Raw genomic sequence first — 17,875 nt, forward strand, 5'->3', positions numbered from 1 at the left:
TCTGTTACAAGTGAAAGGCCTGTCTTCAAAATGTTACTTAGGTAAAAGTAATAATAATAATAATAATTATTATCATTATTATTACCCTGATTATAATAATAATGAAAGTGCAAAAGTTTCGGCATCAAAATACTCTTACAGCATCAAAAGTAGTAAATGAGTTGTAAAAGTGGCTACTCATTATGATAATAGTAATAATAATTATAGTTTATGATGCACTTTACATTTGGGTAAATCTCAAAGTGCTACAATAAACATTTGTATAAAGAACATTTGCATGTATAATTTCTACTTAAATGTTTCAACATGTTTCAAAAGCTTGCAACGTGTCATGATGTGAATAGACTCAGTATAACATTTAAGTGTTTAATGTATGTTTTGTAATAATTATCTAAATCTGCAAACTTGTAAATAAAGCAAGAAACTACAAGGTCCCAGACCCACCTGGTCTGTTTGATCGACATGTCTGGCCCGTGTACGTCAAACACAAGAACATTCTGGCTATTTTCAAAAGGTTTTTATACGTTTTGAAAACTTGAAATGGGACATTCTGCATAATGAGTACTTTTACTTTTGTACTTTTAAGCATATTTTGATACCAATACTTTTGTACTTTTACTCAAGTAACATTTTAATTCCGGACTTTTACTTGTAACAGAGTATTTCTACATTGCAGTATTGATACTTTTACTTAAGTAAAACATCTAAGTACTTTTTTCCACCACTGACTGCACTATGATTGATCACACACTGACATTTCACCAGGATGAGATCCAGACCTGACACCACACACAACACACTGTACATTTATCTAAATACACATTAAACATTATACATTAATATCTCTACTCTAAATACATTGTTTTGTTTTAAGTAAAACCTCAGGTCATAGGGCCATCTCAGCCTGTGAGGGCCATAGACGGAGATGATGTCATCCTTCCTTGTCACATTGAACCACCTGTCAACATGGAGAGGGGGACGGTGAGGTGGTGGAGATATGACCTGAAGCCTGACGATGTGCACCCTCTCTCTGATAGATGTGTCATTACTGGCATTTTGAACCCGTCATACTTGTCTCTGTTTGATGATCAGTTGTCTCATGGTAACATCTCACTGAAGCTGACCAGGGTGAGGCTCTCAGATGAGGGGAAGTACTGGTGTTATGCTCCACACCTGCACAGCAGAAGTTCTATCCAGCTCCTTGTTGGTAAGATTTACTGTTCATAAACAATGGATGTAAAAACAACAATAAAGATCATGACAACATAGCTGTCATTAAGTCAATACTAAAAGGCTCAGGGTCCTATCAGTGAGTCAGGCTGACTGAGAGAGACTCACACACTGACAGTGGTGGAAGAAGTACTCAGATAATGTTTTACTTAAGTAAAAGTATCAATACCACAATGTTACAAGTGAAAGGCCTGTAGTCAAAATGTTACTTAGGTAAAAGTAATAATAATAATAATTATTATTATCATGATTATAATGATAATGAAAGTGCAAAAGTTTTGGCATCAAAATACACTTACAGCATCAAAAGTAGTAAATGAGTTGTAAAAGTGGCTACTCATTATAATAATAATAGTAATAATAATTATAGTTTTATTGCACTTTACATTTGGGCAAATATCAAAGTGCTACAATAAACATTTGCATAAAAAACATTTGCATGTATAATTTCTAGTTAAATTAGTCAACATGTTTCAAAAGCTTGCAACGTGTCATGATGTGAATAGACTCAGTATAACATTTAAGTGGTTAATGAATGTTTTGTAATAATAATGTAAATCTGCAAACTTGCTGTCAAATAATTGCTGTCACGGTGCGAGGCGGGGAGGTGTAGGACCCAAGTGCAAGATGAGAGGCAGAGGCAGCGCAGCTCAAATTAGAATGTTTATTAAGAACACCAAACAAGAGGAGTAGGCAGTAATCAAAGTCTGGTACAGGCAAAGTCAGTAACCGGTTAATCAATCAGAACACGAAAGAGACAATACAGGAGTAAAGGGAAAACTATACTGGGAAAGCTAGGGGAACTTAATACAAGGCAACAATATGAGGAGACAAATACTGGCATTAACTCACACAACTACATTCAATGAACCAACAGGGAAGTGAAGCAAACACAGGACTTAAAGGACAACTTTGGTTTCTCACAACCAAGGTTTATATTTTAGCTTGTAATTAAAGTAAATAAAAGATGAGTGTAATTTCATTTTCATTTACTGCTTTCTATAGTTTTTGCAATTTCCGAGATCTTTTTTACAGTGGACAGGGGCATTCTGTCCGTTCCCTAAATATGTATTTTTTTACACAATAACCCGGCATTTTCTTTATTATCAATTACAGTAGCTCTTCTAGCCCCCAATAACTCACATCTGGCCATCAAAGACCACGGGACCTTTTTTATTGTGTAAAAGACATCGGACAGAATGCCCCCGCCCACTGTAAAAAATATCGCGAAAATTGCTAAAACTATAGAAAGCAGTAAAAAAAAACAAAAAAAAAACACTCATCTTTTAATTACTTTAATTACAAGCTAAAATATAAACCTTGGTTGTAAAAACACAAAGTTGTCCTTTAATATAGACACAGGACTAACTGGACACAGGTGAACTCAAAGACAATAAACACAGGGATTGGCTGGGAGACTAACAGGACACAGGTGGAGAACATAACTAATCAAAGGGAGGTGAGACAAGACAGGTAGCAACAACTAGACAGGAGACAGGAACACTAGGAACATAACTACACAATAAAAGTACAAGGAGAACCAAGGCAAATGGCAACAGAGTTACAACAATGCAAGATAAATACAGAACATAATGAACAACGGCCTACACAGGCCTAAAGAACAGCCCTTAAGAGTCCAACACCATACAAGGGCATCCAAGGTCTAAATAATACGGTCAAAGTCCACGGCCTGAGGAGCGGACAGTGACAATTGCAGTGTAATCAAAAGTACAATATGTGCCTCTGAGATTTGCATTCTTAAGCACAACTTTCATCTAAGTGTTTTCCTTGTCTAAATGGTTTATAAATGATAAATTTATCTGGGGGTCGAACAGAATTGAACTCTGATGATTTTACAAATGGAATCAAATGCAGTGTAGAATGCATAAACTAATAAAGGAACAGAGCCGACCACAGTGATCAGTGTAGGCTGCATAAACTAATAAAGGAACAGAGCCGACCACAGTGATCAGTGTAGGCTGAAGAAGAACATCTATTGGTTCACATTCAGTCTGAAAATGGAGTGAAAAAGATGCAATTACATAATGTGAGGGTTGTAATGGAAAAGTAATAGGTAAAAGGAGTAAGAAAAGTAAAAGGAGTATGTCATGTAAGTACTTACTGTGCAGGGAATAATAAGTAAAGTGATAATATTACTTTTTAAAAGAGTAATGAGTAATAAATTACTTGTTTAGTAACAAGCCGAGCTGCTTGCTGGCTGGCTGGCTGGCTGGCTGGCTGGCTGGCTGGCTGGCTGGCTGGCTGACTCACTCACTCACTCACTCACTCACTCACTCACTCACTCACTCACTCACAGTGAGGTAGGGCATCAGCGGCGTTGCACAGAAGAGGAGGCTCACCGTCGCTGGTCAGCAGTGGAGCCTCACCGTTGCAGGATAAAGGCGCATGCTGGGCGGTGGTGCACGCCGGTCGCCGGGCGTTGGTGCCACATCATCAGTGACTGACTGATGATGTGTTTATTTGTTTTTACAGGGACTGTGTCTCAGCCAGTGATCTCTTCAATTGGATCAAAAGACAGTGGATTCTCTTTCACATGTGTTTCTGGGTGCTGGTTTCCTGAACCTAAGATGTCTTGGCTGGACAGTGATGGAAACAACATCAATGCTGAACCCTCAGTGACAGAGAAACCTTCAGATCACTGTTATGTTGTCCAGAGGAACGTGGCTGTGAGGCGAGCAGGGAGCGTGACCTGTAGAGTTCACCTACCACACTTCAAGCACACTGTTGAGATACACCATGACATCCATTATCCTTACATCACAGGTAATGAACCTTTCCTTCACTGTTTAACACCTTGAGGAACCTCTGTAAACACCTCTGTTTACTTACAATGTCAAGGACAGATTATCATTTCATCATAAAGTCTGGTCTTCATCAACATGTGAAGCTGCTTCTATTGGACTCAGAACAAAGCAGAAGGATGGCTTTCTCAGGCTTCTTGATAATCAAAGGAAATGTACATTTACATTTATTGATAATGTACATTTATCCAGAGTGACTTACTGTACCATACAGGACACATGGCTGTTAAAGGTTTCATGACGTTCAGTTTTACCACATTGCATTAAAAGTCTTTGTCATGGTCCTTCAAACGTGTATAGAAAGTTTTTACAAAAAATGCCACTCCATTGATCCATGGCAGGTGTTTTTCTCTCACATTTCTAAAGCCTTTTCAACTGCAATGAAAAAAGAAATCTTTGCCTGCGGGTGTCGCTGGTGAGGGATTTTGCCTGTCAATCATCGCCTCTGCTCCGCCCCCCCCAAAGGAAAGGATAGGGGAGGGGAGGGGTGAGGAGGAGAGTGGGCGGGATTAATCGGCTGTGACCTCACTGCCGAAGGGCCAAGCTCAGATTACTTTTCAGCCTAATTATTCAGAAAACCCCAGACCACAGAAAATCCACTGAATGTTCAAAGTTCATTTTTTTTGGGTGTAATTGAGGTCATAAACCCCCCCAAAAAACATTAAAAATGTGAAAATGAATGTCATAGAACCTTTAATGGAGATCAGACAGGAATCAACCCTGTGAGCTTTGGGCCACGGGACACCATTTTAACATCACAGCAGAATTAATTGATTCATGATCCTTTTCTAACAGTTGTGTCATGACTCACTGTCTTTCAGAGGATATGATTCAGAGAGGATCAGCTGTAGGAGTGATTGTTGGTTGTCTAGTGGTCATACCAACACTGGTCTATTTATACTGGAAAAACAAGCAGCAAACCAGTAAGTCTTGAACTAATTTGTTAATTTACATATTAACTCATTCACTGCCTGAACTATTTCTGGCCGCGTTTGCCTACTGCCAGAGATTTTTCATTGAAAAAAAAAAAGTACTCAGGAGCCGAGATACAGATTTTTTAAGTTTTAAGTTAACAAGGAAGTGGATGGGAGTCTAGATCTTTTATTTTTTTTTGAAAAAAATAAAATTACATTTTTTAAGTTTTTGGCAGGGAATGAGTTAACAAATTATTACTAAAATATACATTACATATCCATATTTGACATATCCATCCAATTATGTAACTATAGTCTATAATGATAACAATGTGAAGATTTAAATGATTAGTGTCAGATCTGCAGAGACAGCAGCAGATATCAACAGTGTGTGTAAAAATCCTTGATAATGAGGCCAAAAATCATTGATTTTGCGGGATTATGCAATGGCTTTATGTGAATTTGTGCAGTGAAATTGTGGGAATTTGCTAAAATAGCTTGCAAAAGTCAGAAAAAAATGCGGGAATTTGCGCATAAAACTTGATCCTTTAGCCTTACAAATTCAGCACTTATAATGCGGACATTCCCGCACAACATGAACATGAATGCGTATAAGTTTGCGCTGGCGGGCCGCCTCTCTCTCTCTTTATGCAGTGAGCCACACACCAAAGTGAGCCTCACACCAAAGTGATTCTCACACCAAAGTGATTCTCACACCAAAGTGATTCTCACACCAAAGTGAGCCTCACACCAAAGTGAGCCACACACCAAAGTGAGCCTCACACCAAAGTGAGCCACACACCAAAGTGATTCTCACACCAAAGTGATTCTCACACCAAAGTGATTCTCACACCAAAGTGAGCCTCACACCAAAGTGAGCCCCACACCAAAGTGAGCCACACCCCAAAGTGAGCCTCACACCAAAGTGAGCCACACACCAAAGTGAGCCACACACCAAAGTGAGCCACACACCAAAGTGATTCTCACACCAAAGTGATTCTCACACCAAAGTGATTCTCACACCAAAGTGAGCCTCACACCAAAGTGAGCCCCACACCAAAGTGAGCCACACCCCAAAGTGAGCCTCACACCAAAGTGAGCCACACACCAAAGTGAGCCACACACCAAAGTGAGCCACACACCAAAGTGAGCCTCACACCAAAGTGAGCCTCACACCAAAGTGAGCCACACACCAAAGTGAGCCACACCCCAAAGTGAGCCTCACACCAAAGTGAGCCACACACCAAAGTGATTCTCACACCAAAGTGAGCCACACACCAAAGTGAGCCTCACACCAAAGTGAGCCTCACACCAAAGTGAGCCACACACCAAAGTGAGCCACACACCAAAGTGAGCCACACACCAAAGTGAGCCACACCCAAAGTGATTCTCACACCAAAGTGAGCCACACACCAAAGTGAGCCACACACCAAAGTGAGCCACACACCAAAGTGAGCCACACACCAAAGTGAGCCACACCCAAAGTGATTCTCACACCAAAGTGAGCCACACACCAAAGTGAGCCACACACCAAAGTGAGCCACACACCAAAGTGAGCCTCACACCAAAGTGAGCCTCACACCAAAGTGAGCCACACACCAAAGTGAGCCACACACCAAAGTGAGCCACACACCAAAGTGAGCCTCACACCAAAGTGAGCCACACCCAAAGTGAGCCACACACCAAAGTGAGCCGTACACCAAAGTGAGCCACACACCAAAGTGAGCCTCACACCAAAGTGAGCCACGCACCAAAGTGAGCCACACACCAAAGTGAGCCACACACCAAAGTGAGCCACACACCAAAGTGAGCCACACACCAAAGTGAGCCACACACCAAAGTGATTCTCACACCAAAGTGAGCCACACACCAAAGTGAGCCACACACCAAAGTGATTCTCACACCAAAGTGAGCCACACACCAAAGTGAGCCGCACACCAAAGTGAGCCACGCACCAAAGTGAGCCGTGCACCAAAGTGAGCCACACACCAAAGTGAGCCACACACCAAAGTGAGCCACGCACCAAAGTGAGCCGTGCACCAAAATGAGCCACACACCAAAGTGAGCCACACACCAAAGTGAGCCACACACCAAAGTGAGCCGAGCACCAAAGTGAGCCACACCCCAAAGTGAGCCACACACCAAAGTGATTCTCACACCAAAAACAAGCAGCAAACCAGTAAGTCTTGAACTAATTTGTTAATTTACATATTAACTCATTCACTGCCTGAACTATTTCTGGCCGCGTTTGCCTACTGCCAGAGATTTTTCATTGAAAAAAAAAAAGTACTCAGGAGCCGAGATACAGATTTTTTAAGTTTTAAGTTAACAAGGAAGTGGATGGGAGTCTAGATCTTTTATTTTTTTTTGAAAAAAATAAAATTACATTTTTTAAGTTTTTGGCAGGGAATGAGTTAACAAATTATTACTAAAATATACATTACATATCCATATTTGACATATCCATCCAATTATGTAACTATAGTCTATAATGATAACAATGTGAAGATTTAAATGATTAGTGTCAGATCTGCAGAGACAGCAGCAGATATCAACAGTGTGTGTAAAAATCCTTGATAATGAGGCCAAAAATCATTGATTTTGCGGGATTATGCAATGGCTTTATGTGAATTTGTGCAGTGAAATTGTGGGAATTTGCTAAAATAGCTTGCAAAAGTCAGAAAAAAATTCGGGAATTTGCGCATAAAACTTGATCCTTTAGCCTTACAAATTCAGCACTTATAATGCGGACATTCCCGCACAACATGAACATGAATGCGTATAAGTTTGCGCTGGCGGGCCGCCTCTCTCTCTCTTTATGCAGTGAGCCACACACCAAAGTGAGCCTCACACCAAAGTGATTCTCACACCAAAGTGATTCTCACACCAAAGTGATTCTCACACCAAAGTGAGCCTCACACCAAAGTGAGCCACACACCAAAGTGAGCCTCACACCAAAGTGAGCCACACACCAAAGTGATTCTCACACCAAAGTGATTCTCACACCAAAGTGATTCTCACACCAAAGTGAGCCTCACACCAAAGTGAGCCCCACACCAAAGTGAGCCACACCCCAAAGTGAGCCTCACACCAAAGTGAGCCACACACCAAAGTGAGCCACACACCAAAGTGAGCCACACACCAAAGTGATTCTCACACCAAAGTGATTCTCACACCAAAGTGATTCTCACACCAAAGTGAGCCTCACACCAAAGTGAGCCCCACACCAAAGTGAGCCACACCCCAAAGTGAGCCTCACACCAAAGTGAGCCACACACCAAAGTGAGCCACACACCAAAGTGAGCCACACACCAAAGTGAGCCTCACACCAAAGTGAGCCTCACACCAAAGTGAGCCACACACCAAAGTGAGCCACACCCCAAAGTGAGCCTCACACCAAAGTGAGCCACACACCAAAGTGATTCTCACACCAAAGTGAGCCACACACCAAAGTGAGCCTCACACCAAAGTGAGCCTCACACCAAAGTGAGCCACACACCAAAGTGAGCCACACACCAAAGTGAGCCACACACCAAAGTGAGCCACACCCAAAGTGATTCTCACACCAAAGTGAGCCACTTACCAAAGTGAGCCACACACCAAAGTGAGCCACACACCAAAGTGAGCCACACACCAAAGTGAGCCACACCCAAAGTGATTCTCACACCAAAGTGAGCCACACACCAAAGTGAGCCACACACCAAAGTGAGCCACACACCAAAGTGAGCCTCACACCAAAGTGAGCCTCACACCAAAGTGAGCCACACACCAAAGTGAGCCACACACCAAAGTGAGCCACACACCAAAGTGAGCCTCACACCAAAGTGAGCCACACCCAAAGTGAGCCACACACCAAAGTGAGCCGTACACCAAAGTGAGCCACACACCAAAGTGAGCCTCACACCAAAGTGAGCCACGCACCAAAGTGAGCCACACACCAAAGTGAGCCACACACCAAAGTGAGCCACACACCAAAGTGAGCCACACACCAAAGTGAGCCACACACCAAAGTGATTCTCACACCAAAGTGAGCCACACACCAAAGTGAGCCACACACCAAAGTGATTCTCACACCAAAGTGAGCTACACACCAAAGTGAGCCGCACACCAAAGTGAGCCACGCACCAAAGTGAGCCGTGCACCAAAGTGAGCCACACACCAAAGTGAGCCACACACCAAAGTGAGCCACACACCAAAGTGAGCCGTGCACCAAAATGAGCCACACACCAAAGTGAGCCACACACCAAAGTGAGCCACACACCAAAGTGAGCCGAGCACCAAAGTGAGCCACACCCCAAAGTGAGCCACACACCAAAGTGATTCTCACACCAAAGTGATTCTCACACCAAAGTGAGCCGCACACCAAAGTGATTCTCACACCAAAGTGAGCCTCACACCAAAGTGATTCTCACACCAAAATGATTCTCACACCAAAGTGAGCCTCACACCAAAGTGAGCCGCACACCAAAGTGATTCTCACACCAAAGTGAGCCGCACACCAAAATGATTCTCACACCAAAGTGAGCCTCACACCAAAGTGAGCCGCACACCAAAGTGATTCTCACACCAAAGTGAGCCTCACACCAAAGTGAGCCGCACACCAAAGTGATTCTCACACCAAAGTGAGCCTCACACCAAAGTGAGCCGCACACCAAAGTGATTCTCACACCAAAGTGAGCCTCACACCAAAGTGATTCTCACACCAAAGTGAGCCTCACACCAAAGTGATTCTCACACCAAAGTGAGCCTCACACCAAAGTGATTCTCACACCAAAGTGAGCCTCACACCAAAGTGATTCTCACACCAAAGTGATTCTCACACCGGTGTGAGAATGATTCTCACACCAAAGTGATTCTCACACCAAAGTGATTCTCACACCAAAGTGAGCCTCACACCAAAATGAGCCTCACACCAAAGTGATTCTCACACCAAAGTGAGCCTCACACCAAAGTGATTCTCACACCAAAGTGATTCTCACACCAAAGTGATTCTCACACCAAAGTGATTCTCACACCAAAGTGATTCTCACACCAAAGTGAGCCTCACACCAAAGTGATTCTCACACCAAAGTGATTCTCACACCAAAGTGATTCTCACACCAAAGTGATTCTCACACCAAAGTGAGCCTCACACCAAAGTGATTCTCACACCAAAGTGATTCTCACACCAAAGTGATTCTCACACCAAAGTGATTCTCACACCAAAGTGAGCCACACACCAAAGTGAGCCTCACACCAAAGTGAGCCACACACCAAAGTGATTCTCACACCAAAGTGAGCCTCACACCAAAGTGAGCCTCGCACCAAAGTGAGCCGCGCACCAAAGTGAGCCACACACCAAAGTGAGCCACACACCAAAGTGAGCCACACACCAAAGTGAGCCACACACCAAAGTGAGCCACACACCAAAGTGATTCTCACACCAAAGTGATTCTCACACCAAAGTGAGCCTCACACCAAAGTGAGCCGCACACCAAAGTGATTCTCACACCAAAGTGAGCCACACACCAAAGTGATTCTCACACCAAAGTGATTCTCACACCAAAGTGAGCCTCACACCAAAGTGAGCCGCACACCAAAGTGAGCCCCACACCAAAGTGAGCCTCACACCAAAGTGAGCCCCACACCAAAGTGAGCCACACACCAAAGTGAGCCACACACCAAAGTGAGCCACACACCAAAGTGAGCCACACACCAAAGTGAGCCACACACCAAAGTGAGCCACACACCAAAGTGATTCTCACACCAAAGTGAGCCACACACCAAAGTGAGCCACACACCAAAGTGAGCCACACACCAGTGATTCTCACACCAAAGTGATTCTCACACCAAAGTGAGCCACACACCAAAGTGAGCCACACACCAAAGTGAGCCGCACACCAAAGTGAGCCACGCACCAAAGTGAGCCGTGCACCAAAGTGAGCCACACACCAAAGTGAGCCACACACCAAAGTGAGCCACACACCAAAGTGAGCCGTGCACCAAAATGAGCCACACACCAAAGTGAGCCACACACCAAAGTGAGCCACACACCAAAGTGAGCCCCACACCAAAGTGAGCCTCACACCAAAGTGAGCCCCACACCAAAGTGAGCCACACACCAAAGTGAGCCACACACCAAAGTGAGCCACACACCAAAGTGAGCCACACACCAAAGTGAGCCACACACCAAAGTGATTCTCACACCAAAGTGAGCCACACACCAAAGTGAGCCACACACCAGTGATTCTCACACCAAAGTGATTCTCACACCAAAGTGAGCCACACACCAAAGTGAGCCACACACCAAAGTGAGCCGCACACCAAAGTGAGCCGTGCACCAAAGTGAGCCGTGCACCAAAGTGAGCCACACACCAAAGTGAGCCACACACCAAAGTGAGCCACACACCAAAGTGAGCCGTGCACCAAAATGAGCCACACACCAAAGTGAGCCACACACCAAAGTGAGCCACACACCAAAGTGAGCCGAGCACCAAAGTGAGCCACACCCCAAAGTGAGCCACACACCAAAGTGATTCTCACACCAAAGTGATTCTCACACCAAAGTGAGCCGCACACCAAAGTGATTCTCACACCAAAGTGAGCCTCACACCAAAGTGAGCCTCACACCAAAGTGATTCTCACACCAAAATGATTCTCACACCAAAGTGAGCCTCACACCAAAGTGAGCCGCACACCATGTGATTCTCACACCAAAGTGATTCCCACACCAAAATGATTCTCACACCAAAGTGAGCCTCACACCAAAGTGAGCCGCACACCAAAGTGATTCTCACACCAAAGTGAGCCTCACACCAAAGTGAGCCGCACACCAAAGTGATTCTCACACCAAAGTGAGCCTCACACCAAAGTGAGCCGCACACCAAAGTGATTCTCACACCAAAGTGAGCCTCACACCAAAGTGATTCTCACACCAAAGTGAGCCTCACACCAAAGTGATTCTCACACCAAAGTGAGCCTCACACCAAAGTGAGCCTCACACCAAAGTGATTCTCACACCAAAGTGATTCTCACACCAAAGTGATTCTCACACCGGTGTGAGAATGATTCTCACACCAAAGTGATTCTCACACCAAAGTGATTCTCACACCAAAGTGAGCCTCACACCAAAATGAGCCTCACACCAAAATGATTCTCACACCAAAGTGAGCCTCACACCAAAGTGATTCTCACACCAAAGTGATTCTCACACCAAAGTGATTCTCACACCAAAGTGAGCCTCACACCAAAGTGATTCTCACACCAAAGTGATTCTCACATTAAAGTGATTCTCACACCAAAGTGATTCTCACACCAAAGTGAGCCTCACACCAAAGTGAGCCGCACACCAAAGTGATTCTCACACCAAAGTGAGCCACACACCAAAGTGATTCTCACACCAAAGTGATTCTCACACCAAAGTGAGCCTCACACCAAAGTGAGCCGCACACCAAAGTGAGCCCCACACCAAAGTGAGCCTCACACCAAAGTGAGCCCCACACCAAAGTGAGCCTCACACCAAAGTGAGCCTCACACCAAAGTGATTCTCACACCAAAATGATTCTCACACCAAAGTGAGCCTCACACCAAAGTGAGCCGCACACCAAAGTGATTCTCACACCAAAGTGAGCCTCACACCAAAGTGAGCCGCACACCAAAGTGAGCCTCACACCAAAGTGAGCCGCACACCAAAGTGATTCTCACACCAAAGTGAGCCTCACACCAAAGTGAGCCGCACACCAAAGTGATTCTCACACCAAAGTGAGCCTCACACCAAAGTGAGCCGCACACCAAAGTGATTCTCACACCAAAGTGAGCCTCACACCAAAGTGATTCTCACACCAAAGTGAGCCTCACACCAAAGTGATTCTCACACCAAAGTGAGCCTCACACCAAAGTGAGCCTCACACCAAAGTGATTCTCACACCAAAGTGATTCTCACACCAAAGTGATTCTCACACCGGTGTGAGAATGATTCTCACACCAAAGTGATTCTCACACCAAAGTGATTCTCACACCAAAGTGAGCCTCACACCAAAATGAGCCTCACACCAAAATGATTCTCACACCAAAGTGAGCCTCACACCAAAGTGATTCTCACACCAAAGTGATTCTCACACCAAAGTGATTCTCACACCAAAGTGAGCCTCACACCAAAGTGATTCTCACACCAAAGTGATTCTCACATTAAAGTGATTCTCACACCAAAGTGATTCTCACACCAAAGTGAGCCTCACACCAAAGTGAGCCGCACACCAAAGTGATTCTCACACCAAAGTGAGCCACACACCAAAGTGATTCTCACACCAAAGTGATTCTCACACCAAAGTGAGCCTCACACCAAAGTGAGCCGCACACCAAAGTGAGCCCCACACCAAAGTGAGCCTCACACCAAAGTGAGCCCCACACCAAAGTGAGCCACACACCAAAGTGAGCCACACACCAAAGTGAGCCACACACCAAAGTGAGCCACACACCAAAGTGAGCCACACACCAAAGTGAGCCACACACCAAAGTGATTCTCACACCAAAGTGAGCCACACACCAAAGTGAGCCACACACCAAAGTGAGCCACACACCAGTGATTCTCACACCAAAGTGATTCTCACACCAAAGTGAGCCACACACCAAAGTGAGCCACACACCAGTGATTCTCACACCAAAGTGATTCTCACACCAAAGTGAGCCGTGCACCAAAGTGAGCCACACACCAAAGTGAGCCACACACCAAAGTGAGCCACACACCAAAGTGAGCCGTGCACCAAAATGAGCCACACACCAAAGTGAGCCACACACCAAAGTGAGCCACACACCAAAGTGAGCCCCACACCAAAGTGAGCCTCACACCAAAGTGAGCCCCACACCAAAGTGAGCCACACACCAAAGTGAGCCACACACCAAAGTGAGCCACACACCAAAGTGAGCCACACACCAAAGTGAGCCACACACCAAAGTGATTCTCACACCAAAGTGAGCCACACACCAAAGTGAGCCACACACCAGTGATTCTCACACCAAAGTGATTCTCACACCAAAGTGAGCCACACACCAAAGTGAGCCACACACCAAAGTGAGCCGCACACCAAAGTGAGCCGTGCACCAAAGTGAGCCGTGCACCAAAGTGAGCCACACACCAAAGTGAGCCACACACCAAAGTGAGCCACACACCAAAGTGAGCCGTGCACCAAAATGAGCCACACACCAAAGTGAGCCACACACCAAAGTGAGCCACACACCAAAGTGAGCCGAGCACCAAAGTGAGCCACACCCCAAAGTGAGCCACACACCAAAGTGATTCTCACACCAAAGTGATTCTCACACCAAAGTGAGCCGCACACCAAAGTGATTCTCACACCAAAGTGAGCCTCACACCAAAGTGAGCCTCACACCAAAGTGATTCTCACACCAAAATGATTCTCACACCAAAGTGAGCCTCACACCAAAGTGAGCCGCACACCATGTGATTCTCACACCAAAGTGATTCCCACACCAAAATGATTCTCACACCAAAGTGAGCCTCACACCAAAGTGAGCCGCACACCAAAGTGATTCTCACACCAAAGTGAGCCTCACACCAAAGTGAGCCGCACACCAAAGTGATTCTCACACCAAAGTGAGCCTCACACCAAAGTGAGCCGCACACCAAAGTGATTCTCACACCAAAGTGAGCCTCACACCAAAGTGATTCTCACACCAAAGTGAGCCTCACACCAAAGTGATTCTCACACCAAAGTGAGCCTCACACCAAAGTGAGCCTCACACCAAAGTGATTCTCACACCAAAGTGATTCTCACACCAAAGTGATTCTCACACCGGTGTGAGAATGATTCTCACACCAAAGTGATTCTCACACCAAAGTGATTCTCACACCAAAGTGAGCCTCACACCAAAATGAGCCTCACACCAAAATGATTCTCACACCAAAGTGAGCCTCACACCAAAGTGATTCTCACACCAAAGTGATTCTCACACCAAAGTGATTCTCACACCAAAGTGAGCCTCACACCAAAGTGATTCTCACACCAAAGTGATTCTCACACCAAAGTGATTCTCACACCAAAGTGATTCTCACACCAAAGTGATTCTCACACCAAAGTGATTCTCACACCAAAGTGAGCCTCACACCAAAGTGATTCTCACACCAAAATGATTCTCACACCAAAGTGATTCTCACACCAAAGTGATTCTCACACCAAAGTGAGCCACACACCAAAGTGAGCCTCACACCAAAGTGAGCCACACACCAAAGTGATTCTCACACCAAAGTGAGCCTCACACCAAAGTGAGCCTCGCACCAAAGTGAGCCGCGCACCAAAGTGAGCCACACACCAAAGTGAGCCACACACCAAAGTGAGCCACACACCAAAGTGAGCCACACACCAAAGTGAGCCACACACCAAAGTGATTCTCACACCAAAGTGATTCTCACACCAAAGTGAGCCTCACACCAAAGTGAGCCGCACACCAAAGTGATTCTCACACCAAAGTGAGCCACACACCAAAGTGATTCTCACACCAAAGTGATTCTCACACCAAAGTGATTCTCACACCAAAGTGAGCCTCACACCAAAGTGAGCCCCACACCAAAGTGAGCCTCACACCAAAGTGAGCCTCACACCAAAGTGAGCCCCACACCAAAGTGAGCCTCACACCAAAGTGAGCCCCACACCAAAGTGAGCCTCACACCAAAGTGAGCCTCACACCAAAGTGAGCCGCACACCAAAGTGAGCCGCACACCAAAGTGAGCCGCACACCAAAGTGAGCCTCACACCAAAGTGAGCCGCACACCAAAGTGAGCCTCACACCAAAGTGAGCCGCACACCAAAGTGAGCCGCACACCAAAGTGAGCCGCACACCAAAGTGAGCCGCACACCAAAGTGAGCCGCACACCAAAGTGAGCCGCACACCAAAGTGAGCCTCACACCAAAGTGAGCCTCACACCAAAGTGAGCCTCACACCAAAGTGAGCCGCACACCAAAGTGAGCCGCACACCAAAGTGAGCCACGCACCAAAGTGAGCCGTGCACCGAAGTGAGCCGTGCACCGAAACTTTTGGTGCGACAGAAGTATAAATCATTTGAAGGGAGTCCCACTTTGTAAAAAGAAAACACCAGAGCAATAAATCAATAAATAAACTGGCACAAACATATACTTTTCTTCATAGACATAAAAAGGTAGACGCCTCCTCCGACTCTGGATTTTTCTGAAATCCCTCCCGACTAGAATTAAGTCCAGGATCTAGTGAGACTGCGGGACATGCATGCATCCAGTAGCGTTGTCAAGCTTGCAATGTACATCGAGGATTTGCAGAAACTAGAGTTGTAGCCGTTTCATTTGCGTTTTCACGGCTTGTCTTGCATTACAAAATATAAACAAGGCATTGCTCTCAAACGTACAATATGACTGTATGGCTGATAAAGAGACGACTAGGAAAGCAAAAGCCAACCTTCCCATGAATTGGTGAATTAAAGGTAAAGATGAATACACATAAAATACAATAAAAATACATGTATGAAAGGGGTTGGCGCGGGACGGAGAGTTGCCCCTCGCGGGCCGTAAATGGCCCGCTGGCCGCCTATTGGGCAACCATAGCATATAGACCAATTATTTGTTTACCAACATTGAGACTGGATTCACAGGTGATTGTTTCATGCAATCAATTCTCAACCTGTTGTTTCGGGGTGCGCTGAAACTCTCTTGTGTGTTGGCTAGTGAGGCGCGTCCTAGCGAGACCTGATAGAATGGGTTTCTTTTGCAACCAGTATGACGCTTGCAACCAGTGTGACGTCGTCTGTTAAGGGGTCTATAGAATGTACATTTGGACTCAACCTGTGGGTCGGGACCCTCAGGGAGTTCCCCCACTTGATTTTTGGGGGGTTCCCAGATGACAGTGTCATCTTCGAAGTCACAATTTAAGGACTTTTAGTCACAATTTAAGGACTTTTAAGACCTTTTTAATACCTCAAGCAAGAAAATAAAAAAGACCATTACTGCATCAAAAGTAATGAACAAACAATACTATAAAACTGAGTCAAACATGGGCCAAATTGTCAAATAATATAAGAAAGAGGCAAACATTTTGAAAATAGCAGATCTACAAGCTTGTAGATCTGCTATTTTCACAATATTCATCTGTTTAACCGAGTCAAACTAAATGTAACGCCTCAACTCCTAATTCCAAGTTCTTCTCAGTTCAAATATGATGACTTGGGGGGGGGGGGGGGTTGCAGCCTGAAAAGGTTGAGAACCACTGCATTAGGATAACACAAACACGCACACACACACACACACACACACCCAGACACACAGACACAGACACACAGACACAGACAGACACACACAGACACGCACGCACACACACACGCACGCACGCACGCACGCACGCACGCACGCACGCACGCACGCACGCACGCACACACACACACACACACACACACACACACACACACACACACACACACACACACACACACACACACACACACACACACACACACACACAGAGAAACAAGAAACCTGAACCTAACCTCAACAGTTACTTTTCTTTGAAATGACAAATTAAACTGTTTTGAAATTACAAGCACATAAAGCGCTTGATATAATATATAGAAACAAATCTAATTGTGTTTTACCACAGATGTTTTAATCTTAACTTCAATATCAATATAAAATGCAACTGTGAACAGATCCTGATACCTGTAGCATTGTTGCGGATGCATGCACAGTTGTGCACCACAGTGAACCAAGCCTCTCTGTGTAAATATTAAATAAACACCGACAAACAGCACGGAATACGTTGACACAAACACACTGGAACGATTTAGAAGCACTTTATAAGAAAACTAACACTTTTGTTGATTTAACGTTAGTACATGCGTTCGTGGTAGGTTATTTATTATGGGTCTTTTGATGGTAACCGGAAGACTCGACC

General features: G+C 45.0%; 1 protein-coding gene across 1 annotated transcript in view; it reads left to right on the forward strand.

Annotated features, from left to right (window-relative positions):
* Positions 1-866: 866 nt before the first annotated feature.
* Positions 867-17,875, forward strand: part of LOC308101615 (uncharacterized protein) — a gene marked incomplete at its 3' end in the record, with an annotated part of 31,665 nt that continues 14,656 nt past the window's right edge. The window contains exons 1-3 of the mRNA XM_080451035.1: positions 867-1,207; positions 3,724-4,014; positions 4,874-4,975. Of these exons, the coding sequence (XP_080307161.1) occupies positions 967-1,207; positions 3,724-4,014; positions 4,874-4,975 (634 nt within the window). The 5' untranslated portion in view covers positions 867-966. The remainder of the gene's footprint in view (positions 1,208-3,723; positions 4,015-4,873; positions 4,976-17,875) is intronic.

Source organism: Gymnoscopelus braueri (genome assembly GCF_963280865.1).
Source record: "Gymnoscopelus braueri genome assembly, chromosome: 15".
Classification (NCBI taxonomy): Eukaryota; Metazoa; Chordata; class Actinopteri; order Myctophiformes; family Myctophidae; genus Gymnoscopelus; species Gymnoscopelus braueri.